Source organism: Papilio machaon, chromosome 15 (assembly GCF_912999745.1).
Source record: "Papilio machaon chromosome 15, ilPapMach1.1, whole genome shotgun sequence".
Classification (NCBI taxonomy): domain Eukaryota; kingdom Metazoa; phylum Arthropoda; class Insecta; order Lepidoptera; family Papilionidae; genus Papilio; species Papilio machaon.
In genome coordinates, this window is record NC_060000.1 from 6583338 (window position 1) to 6596765 (window position 13428).

Consider the following 13428-nt stretch of genomic DNA (forward strand, 5'->3'; position numbering starts at 1 on the left):
GATAATTTAATGTAGATTATATTTGCAATTGAAACTATATCATTCTGTCTAATAGTTTAGGAGATATCGTAAGAATAAAATTACGCGGAAACGAAAAATGCTACATCGCGTTACAATGAATAGCACAAATTTGCTTTCTGGGCTTACGTAGGTCAAACTATATGACCTACATTAAAATGATGTATCGAGTAATTATAGATCCTTAAAGATGCTAAATAACAGTCTCAGGTGGCATATATCTATCATCTATGGATGTCTCACAAAAACCATGTTATTATGAACAAACTTCGATTAAATTGCACACGAAAAACAGCGTCGTAAGCTTACGGCGCTATTATATTATATTCGATATGAATCCTTATCCAAATAAATATGTTTGATGGCTAGAGTATTAAATGCAGATTACATTAGCCTTTAAACTATGTAATTCTGATCAATAGTTTGGAAGATATTAAATTATTAAAAACTACGCGCATTCGAAAAATGCTACTGCGGCGCGCGGCTGGACAAAATTAAAGGCACGCTACGATGTATTAGTTCGTTAATTTTCAATTTGTATACCGATTTTGATAATTATTTCATTGTTTAAAGGATAAGTGGTTATCTGGTGTATTCTAAATTAGTTTTTGAATTGAAGTACACACATATTAAATAGGAAAGTCCTTTTCTTTATTTGTCTTATTTATGTTCTTATACGTATTAAGGAAATTTGTAATTAAACTTCAAATTCACTAAAAATTGAGAAATAAAACAAACATTTTAAGAAAAAAAAAATAGCCGACTTCAAAACAAAAAAAACTATCTCAAACAAAATGCGCTCAAAAGTAACTTAAAAAAAACAATTTCAAACAAAATGCACTCAAAAGTAACGTAAAAAAACAATTTCAAACAAAATGCACTCAAAAGTAACGTAAAAAAACAATTTCAAACAAAATTCACTCAAAAGTAACATAAAAAAACAATTTCAAACAAAATGCATTCAAAAGTACCATAAAAAACAATCTCAAACAAAATACACTAAAAAGAAACAAAATAATGTCATGAAAACTTCTTTCTTTCTTTCTTCTCTCTTTCAAAAACCGTCTAAACTCTAAAGAAAGTTCTCTTCTTTCTTGTAACATGTCTATATTGTATAATTATTGTTATTTTGGAGTCGGTTTCGGCCTAAGTAGGGACATAAACGTAAGTATGTCTAATACATCTCAAATATAAAATGTCACCTATTTACTTCGGCCGACACCGACTGCGAAATAACAATAATTATACAATATAGACATGTTACAAGAAAGAAGAGAACTTTCTTTAGAGTTTAGACGGTTTTTGAAAGAGAGAAGAAAGAAAGAAAGAAGTTTTCATGACATTATTTTGTTTCTTTTTAGTGTATTTTGTTTGAGATTGTTTTTTATGGTACTTTTGAATGCATTTTGTTTGAAATTGTTTTTTTATGTTACTTTTGAGTGAATTTTGTTTGAAATTGTTTTTTTACGTTATTTAGTAAACTTGTACATTTGGTTAACATTTTTTATATAACTAAGTAGTAGATAAATATGAGAAAGTTTGTTTTAAATGATTTGATTAAATGTAAACAAATAATTGAAAATATCTCTATCTGTCTCCCTTTATAGTATTATAGTGTTTTTTTGTGATTCTCCTGAAGCTCATTAGGTATTCTATTGTGTTAAATGTTCATTATATACTAGCTATCGCCCGCGACTTTGTCCGGGCGTAATTAATAAAAAATAAAAAAACTTAGTAGCCTATAGGTTTGTTCTTCCAGACTATGTTCTACATCTATGCCACATTTTATCGAGTTCCATTGAGCCATTCTAGAGGTAGGTACCTTGTAACAAACATCCATCTAAATATTCGCATTAATAACTGGCTTTCGGTCAGTTTGCGCAGAATTAAAAAAAACGAAATAAGTAGCCTTTGTGTTCTTCCAGACGTGACTATGTTCAACATCTATGCCAAATTTTATCGATATCCGTTGAGCCAAATATTCGCATTTATAATATTAATAACATTAGAAAGTAAACAAACGTGACATAATAATAATATTTCCTATGCCTAGAAATCGATACGGGTTAAGTTGATATTCAAGTAATTAGATTAGTAAAAGTTAGTATCGCCGACCTTGCGGCGATCGTTGCTCTATAGCTCTGCGGGCAGCGCGCTTTTGCTTTTAATAAAATAAAAACCCATTTCGAGTTACTGCTCTTTCAAATGTCAGCGCATTTTTTTTTGCTTCTACAAGACTTATGTTATAAATTATTTTAATATTATACATTGTTCGCTAACCCGAGACTAGACTTAACAAAAAAATTGATCCGGTAAACCATATTTGATTATGTATAACCCAAACGTAGACTGTATCCGTCTTGTACTTTTCGTTCTTAAATTGTGATCAATTAAATATCAATTTAAAACAATAATGATCAAGTCAGATTGAGAATTTTTTATAAAAGACTAGTTGTCGACCGCGACTGCGTCCACACGGAATTTAAAAAAAAATAAAAAGTAGCCTATGTGTTCTTCCAGACAATGTTCTACATCTATACCAAATTTCATCAAGATCCGTTGAGCCGTACCGGAGACATCTTCAAACAAACATCCATCCATCCAAACATTCGTATATATAATATTAAGTAGGAAGTATAAAACGAATTTAAATTCAACATTTAACTATGTGGCTCAGACACAAGAAAAATGTAAATTTTTAATAACTATGTTAGTTTTTATTCTTGGATTTCAGTACGGTAAAGAGCTTCTACATACAACAAAATTCATAAACTTACCCGGTGATGTGATCTTGTTGGGGCGTTCTTCAGTTTTACTGTCTTCTTGAAAGCGCACAGTCATCTTCTTTTTGGCTCTGAGCTTGTCGTCATCAGGCGACAGAATGGACACACGCTTCTTGGGCCGATCCTCTTCAGATTCACGCTTTGATTCTGTCGCCGTGCTCCCTATAGAATAGGAACAATAATCATTTAATAAAGGTAGATACCTTTACTGTATTATAAGCTGTCGCCCGCGACTCCGTCCGCACGGAATTAAAAGAAAATCATCAAAATCCATTCAGCTGTTTCGGAGATGCCTTCAAACAAACATCCATCCATCCATCAATCTAAATAAGATAGTTAGAAGTAAGATTGTCGGAGGCAAAGGGCCATTTTGGGTCTAGCCTAGTTATGTAATTTTTTTTAATTATAAAAAGGCGACACATTACGTGAACTCTATACACAAATATTTTCAATTACATTTAGAGTATCGTTACAATTTTTTTTTTGGTAAATAGAAGAGCGACTGAATAATGAAGAAGGGTTAGATTGATCCTTGGAGCACCTCAACATTCAGGCAATAGAAAAAATTGCCTCTGATTCAAATAAATGAGACGAGGCTCGAATTCTTTATTCTGTTTAGGTTTCATTCTGAACATACGAATACTGTTGTCTACAGAAAAAAATCCAGCCAGCGACAAACATTCATCTCTAGGATACCTAGATTTCTTTAGTCTAGAGAAAAGATAATATTTTAAAATGCTGTAATTATTAGTAACGCTTTGTAAATGTTATTATTTTCTTTATACTTTACATCCGCCTGTGAATGATTTAGATCTGATCCAATCAGCGTTCAATAATTATTTCGTTAGTGTAACGACCTGAGGGACCGTTATAATATTTATTATTGACTTTATTAAGCATTTCAATAGTAGAAAAAAAAATTACCGATATTTAATAGCAATAATGGAGCGGCAAAATTTTTACTTGAAGTTAGTAATGTTAAAAATAGGATTCTTAGTGATTCCTTAATGACTCTGAGTGCGATAGTTAAAGACAAATCTACTAACTCTAATGTAAGCTTTATTTACTTGTTAACCTTTCGGTAATAATTGTAACATTTGAATTTATTTATTAATTTCATTAAAGTGAATATACACTAGAGCATCTTCTCAAGCATGTCTATGTATTTTAACGCTCTTACGAATGGTATAATACAGGTAAGAGCATAGTTTCCAAAGCAAGTCTGTGTGAAAAGGTGAGACACATGTAGCGGCTCGTTGTTTTGTTACAAGTAAATGCTCTAGTCTATACCCAGCTTTACACTAGTAGATACTTTTAACAGTCTATTTAATACAATGGTAAATAGAACGTTATTGTGAAAACTTTCTTTGTCATTATAAGAGTTTATTTATTTACTTATGTGTTTAATTTATTCCTTTTGAAAAATAATGTATTACTGTGCGCGTATTTTATCACAAGGTTAAAATAAAAATAATAGATATATCTAAATAACTTTACCTTTAAAGGCTGTGATCACAGACTTATTAAAAATATACATGATTGTTTGATCAATTTAAACATTAAAACTTTTGTAAAAAAATAATTAGACAATAAATATCATTGCCAGCCAGTGAAATATCAATGGCTCCAACGGAAATTATCATATATTTGAAACGCAAATTTTGCAAAACAAAACTATAGACATTAGTAAAATTCATGAAATATAGACTACTAAAATAACAAATAGGCTACTAATATATTCAATTCTTTTTACTAACGTTACTTTTAAAACAAAGAAATAAGTATTTCTCTAGTTAATTTAAAAGACATAAAACAGAGGGTAAATAGCAATATTGTGGCTTACGATAGTTTTCGTAGGAGCCTATATGTAACTATATATGTATCTCATTTCTATTAAACTGATGGATTGAATGGAGATTTTTTTATACATACAAAAATAATGTTATCCTTCATTCGGAAGAAAAAGCCGACATTTACTATTGGAATAGATGTATAGTTATTGTATATATTTTTTAAAATGACTGAACAACTTTGTCCTTCATAAAAAATTAATACCTCGTACATTTTTTCCTGTGCGTTGGAACAAGTCTTATGTAGGTAGCGATCGACCTTAATATTTCTCCGACCATCTTGAGCTCTACGCCCTTCGCAGTCGTTACATTGTTTATTCAAAACGAATAACTCTCTTTACGACAAGATATTACTAAAAGATTTCTCTTTTAAATTTGCGATACACGGAATATTCATTTAATATTTTTTTCTCTCTATTGGGAGGGTATTATTCGTGATTACGGAATTCCGTTCCGTTGTGACTACCTACAGCCTAAACGACTTGGCCGATTTAGATGACTTAGGTGACATTTGATTCATTTTTTCCCAACAACGTCGTAGTAGTTTTTTTGAAATTTTAAATTAATTACTAGCTAAAACCTCAATTAATGGTTTATTTATTGAAACAATCGTCTAAGTCAATTCTACGTATTATATATTCAAGAACTTCCAATTAGTTTGCTTATTAATATTGTGATATGGTAAGCAAAAGGGGATCCCTTAATTTCCATAATTTAATTAAATAACAACAAGAAGTTTTTAATTAAACTTGTACGTATAACGGACACAATCGTAGTGGGGGATTATTTTATAACCAGCAGTAATTAATCAGAGGACGTCAATCGTTCTCGAAAGCAATCCACACAATGTGTAACTGTGAAACGGTGTAATGACGCTACCAACATCGTAGAAAGCGTGAGGTGAATGCTTCATCACTATATTGTGATTGCTATTCGTCAATTTAATTAAGTATATTTTTTTTATAAGAGAAGGGGGCAAACGCGCGGCGGGAACACTATTTGTTTAATTAAATGTAATAAAAATACTATTGTATCTGCGAAACATGTTTTCAGTATACAATCTATTTTTTTTAAATGTACTATTTTTAAATCACATAAATTATCTGTAACCTTAAACCTTCTTGAACGACCTGAACACTGGCCACAAACTGACGATTAAAAAACAAGCATTTCTGCTAGGGAATACTGGCCACAGGACATCTCATTGCGGAAAACATTTTTGCTAAACAGTAGTACTGATCACAAAACTTTTATTAACAAACCTTCTTGCTCAGTCTGAATACTGGCCACCACACGCTCGTTGTTCCTGGCCGCTTGCCTGGCCTCCTCCATCTCCCTGGCAGCAGCGGCCAGTATGTTGTTGACGGCGGTGTTTGTGCCCGGCGTGTCTTCCCGCCGCCGCCGGCGCATCTCTTCCGCTCGCATCATTGACTGCTGATACAGATGTATCTAAAATACAAAGAAACTGTTAATTCAAGTCCCTATTATGAAACAGGTTATTTTATTTTTATTGCGTAAATTAATTATTGTTTGTAAAAAAAAGTGTAGCAGAAGAACTGACGATGATAGTCTAAATAAATATATATCTTAAAGATTATATATACAGCATGATTAAATTAAATAATTTAATTATAAATTATTTCTAAAATACGAAAAATCAACATGACAATTTTGTCGACGTAAAATACGATAAAAAAAAAATACAACACACAATAATAAACTTATCATGTTGTTAATACAAAATTTTTATTATTATAGCTAAAGTTATCGGGTATACAATATTTATCTTGAATTTAATAATGTTTAATTTATTCAAGTTGATAATATTTGCTCTTTAATTAATACCTACGATGGACGAATAATACAAATGTTTGTCATAAAATTAAATAATTTTATTCGACGTCATTCGGAATAATACTCTGTATGGAAGACATTTCCTTTTGTTGTGATTCCTTTGTTTCTAGTTAAATGTGAAAATGTTAAATAACACTTTAGCTTTAAAACAAAAACCTATTTACATATATAATATTCAGGATGCTGTATCCTTATTTTTGAAAAAAGGAATTTATTTTTTGAGGAAAACTTTGATTGTTCGCATTATATAGACCCCGATTTTTTTTTAAATCCGCACTGACGACGTCGCAAACAACTGTTGTCTCAAATAAGGACAATTTGAAACCGTAGTAAGTGCATGGAAAATTAAGATCTGACTGTGTTGTCACTGTAATAGAATGTCAGCATTGACTTTAAATCTTCTATTAAATTTTAGTTTCGTTTATTAATTTACTAAATAAAAGGTGTTTTTTTTTTCACTATATATTACATTTAACTTAAACGTGACAAAAATATAAAAAGATATTCTAAAATAAAGAAAACCATACGATTGTTTAACATAATGTAAGAATATAATATACCTAAAGTGCACTTTTATTTTGATTAAACTACAATAATATTTATAAATTACGTTTGAAATACCTTGAAGTAGATATAAATATTAAACGAAAGGACATTTATTTATACTTATACCCACCTGGTAGACATCAGACATATTTTCCGGATTACATCATAAATATATCAAATTTTAGAAAAAAAAACATGAATACTGAGATCACACAGAATGCTTTATGCAGTCTGTACCGTTAGCTACAAGTGCAATAGTGCGTAATCCATTTTCCACTGGTCAGACAAATAGTTAAAATCAGAACCAACAATGGATATATCACAGAACTAAATATTTTCAACGTATTTAAACTTTTTATCCTCGACTTCTTTATTGTAAGAAAATGATTGACGTAAATATTGAAAAAACAATAGACTAACGTCATTGCTTTTTGTGATTTGTTCTATTTGGTTATATTTTGTAATAAAACAACAAAATTAACAAAATCTTACTAATATTATAAATGCGAATGTTTGGATGTATGGATGGATGTTTGTTTGAAGGTATCTCTGGAACGATTCAACGGATCTTGATGAAATCTATATATATAAAAGAAAGTCGTTTTAGTTACACCATTTTTAACTCAAGAACGACTGGATCGATTTGACTGAAAATTGGTGGGCAGGTAGCTTAGAACCAGGAAACGGACATAGGATAATTTTTACCCCGTTTTCTATTTTTTATTCCGCGCGGACGGAGTCGCGGGTAAAACCTAGTTTGATATAAATGTAGAACATAGCCTGGAAGAACACATAGGCTATTAAGTTTTTTTTTAATTCAGCACAGACGGAGTCGCGGATGACAACTAGTAAGTGCATAAAAAACTGTTCTCATTAAAATTTATATATGATTGAGAGGAATATATTTCCTGCACTAGAATTAATTGTAAATTAACAAAAACACTTAGATTACATTACAGAATTTTTGAAAAGCACGCAGATAAATTCAGGCCCAAAATCTTTTTAATTTATATAGTATATTATATAATAATATTCGAAATCTTTTTGTAAAAATCATCAGTGCTGGCAGAAAAAAACAATATAAAGTAAAAAAAAATTGATAAAACATTGTGTAATTTTTTTTTTGAATATGTCATTACATTTTATCAAATTCAGGTGTGTATAAATTATATAAAATGAGTGTACTTCCTGCCATTATGAACCTCGAATGCAAATTCTTTAATTGTAAGATGTAATCATTTCTATGAACGCTAAATGTAAGAACTGGCAAAAAGCGATTTTATCTATTAAGTTTCTTTAACATTATTTTGCAATTATATGATTTAAACAAAAGACGCCGTCTTGTAACAACTGGTACTTAATTTTGTCTTTTTTTTTAATTTTGTCTTATTTAATTACATTTATGTTTTACAGTTTCTGTCTTGTTATTCTATAAATCATATAAGACAGTTTCTTTTCGGGAATTCTGTCTTGCAATTTTCTGCTTAACAACGAAACGGATTAAAATACGATTTTCGTTATCAAGAAGGTTATTTATAAAGAAAAGAGATCAGACTTATGTTAATTACCACCCGGACAAAACCAGGGCTAGTAGATGAGTGAATTATCAAATGTATTGCAAATATTAAGTGTATGGAGTCAATGAACTAAGTTAAAATCTTATCTTATAAATGTGAATGTTTGGATGGATGGATGGATGGATGGATGTTTGTTTGAAGGTATCTTCGGAACGCTTCATCAAACCTTGATGAAATTTGGCATAGATGTAGAACATAGTGTGGAAGAACACATAGGTTACTAATAAAGGTTTTTTTTATTCCGCGCGGATGGAGTCGCGGTCGACAGCTAGTACATATTTTGCCTATCCTCCTTAGGGTAAGGGGCAGGGAGATGTTGACTGCGTTAAGTTCCATTATAATTTGTATTATTTGTTCAAAGTATAAAACTAATATTATTGCTGATATTCCTGATATAAAATGCTTAACTTAATGGTAAATTAAAAATTGTACAGACTAACAATGTCAGTTTAAGTATTAGATTAATACGCTTTTGTATCCGTGTAGATTTTATCTCTAAAGAAATGCATTAATGAAAGTGTACGGCCGTATTTCACCTTTTGTTTGTCTTTTGTAACAGAACATTACCGTCTCTCTTTGTATTTAATCCATTTATAGCTTATATACATTTTATATTTTTATCTAATATACCAATACATAATATTACGATGGTTCGAGTAAGTGTAATAACACATCATAAATATTTAAAAAAAATCTAGATGACGCCCGCATTTCCGACCGCGCGGAATTATAACATAACTTAGTAAGTAGCCTATGTCTTCTTCTAGACTATGCTCCACATCTATGCCAAATTTCAGCGAGATCCGTCTAAGGGCTCTGGAGATACTTTCTAACAAACATCCATCCATCCATCCATAACAAGTAAGATATAATACTTTTAAATTAACTCGGATAATATTTCTCGTTCTCCGTAACATATTTTTTTTATTTACGTAGGACTTAAATTATAGTGGGAATATATTTTTACTAAAGTTTTCTTGTATGTTGGTAGTTTTACGTCACAAATTGAATTTATAAATTAATCAACGTAGCCCTTGAGACTAGTTTAGAAAGCTTTGAGTCATTAAGCACTAGCTTGATACTAAAGCATATACATTCGGAAAATATTTTATTTAATTCTAACCATGACCTAACACACTTTTGATATTGCCTATCGTTATTACTACTCGTTTACATTTTCGCAACCGTCCTGCAGTTTTTTTGAAGCACTTATACATTATGTTAATTTTCAATGGAACCGTATTTAACATATTAATTAAACTGTCAAACTACGTCGTTGACATTGAAAATATTTTGGAAAAGTTATTTATCATAGCTATCGCCCGCGACTCTTTTCGAGCAGAATTAAAAAAAAATAAGTAGCCTACGTGTATTTCCAGACTATGTTCTATATCTGTGCCAAATTATATCAAGATCCATTGAACTATTCGGAAGATACCGACTAACAAACAAATATACATCCATCTAAATTTTCGCATTTATATAAGATTTATGTTCGACTATCAGGAGGGTACTGAACCTATATTAATGGTTTTTGTACCTTAATTATACAGTTAAAAACCGGTTAAATTAATATTTTTAAGTATCAAATTTACATTTAAAAAAAATAAAAATAAATTAATAAATAGTGAGTATTTATTAAACTTTTAAAAACCAAATAAAAATACTACAGTCGAATTTACTTTTTGTCAAAAAAAAGGAAATTTAATACAAAAAAACGACAGATTTCGTATTTTCAAAGTGACTTTTTTGACATTCAGCATACAGCTCATTTTTTTTATATTATTATCGTTAAATACATTCTTTTATTCCAATACAACTTTATTACTGTTAAATAAGATACTTTTTTAGATGTATGTGTGCGTTATTTTCACAAGAAATCTGTATATCTAGTTGTTTATGACGTCATGTTTGTTTTATGATAAAATTATCAGATAAAATATAACCAACTTCATTTACAAAAAAAAATATAAAAAACTTTAAAAGAATTATGTCGTCTTAATACTTTTTCAATTATATTAATATTATTTGGAATAAAATTAACTAATTATAATATTTAAAATATAAATATGAAAAACATAAATATCGATTATTAAATTCGTCATAGTTTATTTTTTATGATCCTTTATATTGTTAAAGTATGATTTCCTTTAATAAAATACAATTCCATGGCACCAAAAGGTCAAAGATCGTGTTTGACCTTTTGAGTAGCACGCGTTTTAAGAGATTTACGTAGTCTCCCCTCTACAGTAGTGAAAAATTAAACATCTCTCTTTAACTTAATATCCGGTTAAAACACACGTTTATATTTTTAAAGTATATTTTTTATTTGCAATATACCTGATAATAAATATAGTATACTTACGTCATATGTACAAAAATGTTGCAATATTTGCTAATACGTCACAAGAATTCGACGAAATAATTTTGGTTAATTTGCGCATCCGAAAAAAATCCACTCATCTGAACAAAATATAACATTACGAATCCTGAATTTATCCTTTAATAAGGAGTAAAATAATTATTTATTTGGGGTTAATTCCGTCATATACTAATAAATGTGAAAATTATTTCAAATGCGTTAAGGGTAACATATAAACGTCTTACACATCCTGAAATTCTGGAATTCTAACGCAGTCCGTTCTCGGTGCAACATTGTATGTACATTTTAAATTATATTATATATATAATAAGAAATATAAATTATATACAGCAAATTAAAATCGTGAGACATCAAAGTATTGCGATGTTTAAATCATTAGTCACTGCCACCCATGACGAATCCTATTATTAGACTTTTTGTTTATTTTAAACACGTCAGCTGAAATCTGTTGTTTCTAAAGACCATGCAAACTTGCCTAACGGACCATATGTAGATTTAACTGATCATTTAGTCTTAACATAAAACTATCAACAAAAAAAAATATAGAGAAATCAAAAGCATCTAACAGAAAGATGTTTATTTATTAAATTAAGATGGCGCAGGACATGACTGACGTTGGTGTTCTTTGGTATCGGAGGGCAAGACCTATTTTGGGTCACTGCGCCAGCCGAATAATTAAATTCGGTTAAAAAAATTAAGAATACATCTAAAAATTCTAACGAGACCGCAGAAGAAAAAGGAACGAAACGAAGAAACCAATGATTTTCGGAATAGACATAATTTGACGGATGATTTCAGAAACCTATATAGGGGTTGTTTAAACTGCGATACAAAGTATAAGAGAACTTGTATGGTACTGTCACATGTGATAATTCATTCATAATAAATAAAACAGGTGTTAAGCAACAGAGCACTCGGCTGCCAACACGCTTGCCAAACGCAACACGGCAACATCTATTTCAATTACCCTCCATTTCTACGAGGCCTATCGATGTAACTTCCAATAGATCGATTCAAATCACGTCACGTATTGTTTACGTCATTAAATACCAAATATATATAAACTTTCATTCGTAAAACAAAATCGTAAATATCGTAAAAAACATTGTACCTGGTCTGTAATTGTACCACTTCATCAAATATAAGTCGATAACCGCTATTGTTTTCATTTAAACAATATATATAACATAACTAACTATAACATAACAAAAAAAAACTTGTAATTAAATTGTTCCCTTTTAGTAATATATTTTACTTTTAACATATATCCTTCCATACTCCATACCTCCTGTAAGAGTCTCCCACCTGACTGCCCTCCGACGCATTATGGCGGAGCCACGGGGGGTAAGCTATACTATAGCCATACTCCATACCTATCCCAGACCATCTATCCAAGCCTAGCATACAGACTCATACCCTATATGATACTAGAGCTTTAGTCCATTGAGTATTAAAGTTAGGCATGTTTTATTTGTTCATCTTATATGAGACTAGCTGTCGCCCGCGACTATGTGCGAGCGGCAATTAAAAAAAACTTAATATGTAGCTTAAGTGTTCTTCCAGACTATGTTCTACATCTGTGCCAAATTTTATCAACATAGAGCTGTTCCGGAGATAGCTTCATAAAAACATCCATTCATCCATCTATACATTCACATTAATTATATAGATTAAGGCCACATTTTATAACATAATTATTTACTTCCTTGAATATTATTAATCTTAAAGTAATTAAAAAATGTAACTTCAGAAGTTCCATCTCATTTTACTAAAATAATAAATAACCCTTACCAGTAAAGTTTAACAAAAAATTAAAACACGAAATATATAGAAAACACAATTAATTACAACCTTGGTTAAAAAATCGATAAATATATAAATTCAAAGAAATCAATGAGTCATTTATGTGTCATGATATATAATGCTATATTTTCTTTGGCTTATATCTGTACTACGGATAAGGGCCTTTAAAGGAAACTTTTTATCAAGATTGGGACTATTCAACTAAGATAAGTTAAAATGAGATATGGTATATGCATAACTTAACCATTTAACTTGAACCATAAACTATAAGTTGTTTTTTCCCAAAACCACAAGTAGTGAACCCTCAATATTATGACTATCCACTATACTTTTATAAAAGGGAGACCGGAAGAATGTACTTTATTTATATAGACTCAAAAACTACTAGAAAATGCATAATTCCTGAATGACATAAGCTTATTTATTGTGTTACTAGCTGTCGCCTGCGACTCGGTCCGCGCGCAGTTAAAAAAACTCAATAGCGGTATCAAAAATAGATGTTGTCCGATTCTCAGACCTACTCAATATGCACAAAAAAATTTCATGAGAATCGGGAAAGCCGTTTCGGAGGAGTTTAACCACTAACACCGCGACACGAGAACTTTATATATTAG

The 13428-nt window shown here is 30.3% G+C and overlaps 1 protein-coding gene across 2 annotated transcripts in view; it reads right to left on the reverse strand.

Moving 5' to 3' along the window:
• The window catches only part of LOC106711300 (broad-complex core protein), a 29852-nt gene that overhangs the window by 14119 nt on the left and 2305 nt on the right, over nucleotides 1-13428 (reverse strand). For both annotated transcript variants that reach the window (XM_045681189.1, XM_045681188.1), the window contains exons 4-5: nucleotides 5914-6100; nucleotides 2796-2963 (exon numbers count right to left, since the gene is read on the reverse strand). In XM_045681189.1, the coding sequence (XP_045537145.1) occupies nucleotides 2796-2963; nucleotides 5914-6100 (355 nt within the window). The remainder of the gene's footprint in view (nucleotides 1-2795; nucleotides 2964-5913; nucleotides 6101-13428) is intronic.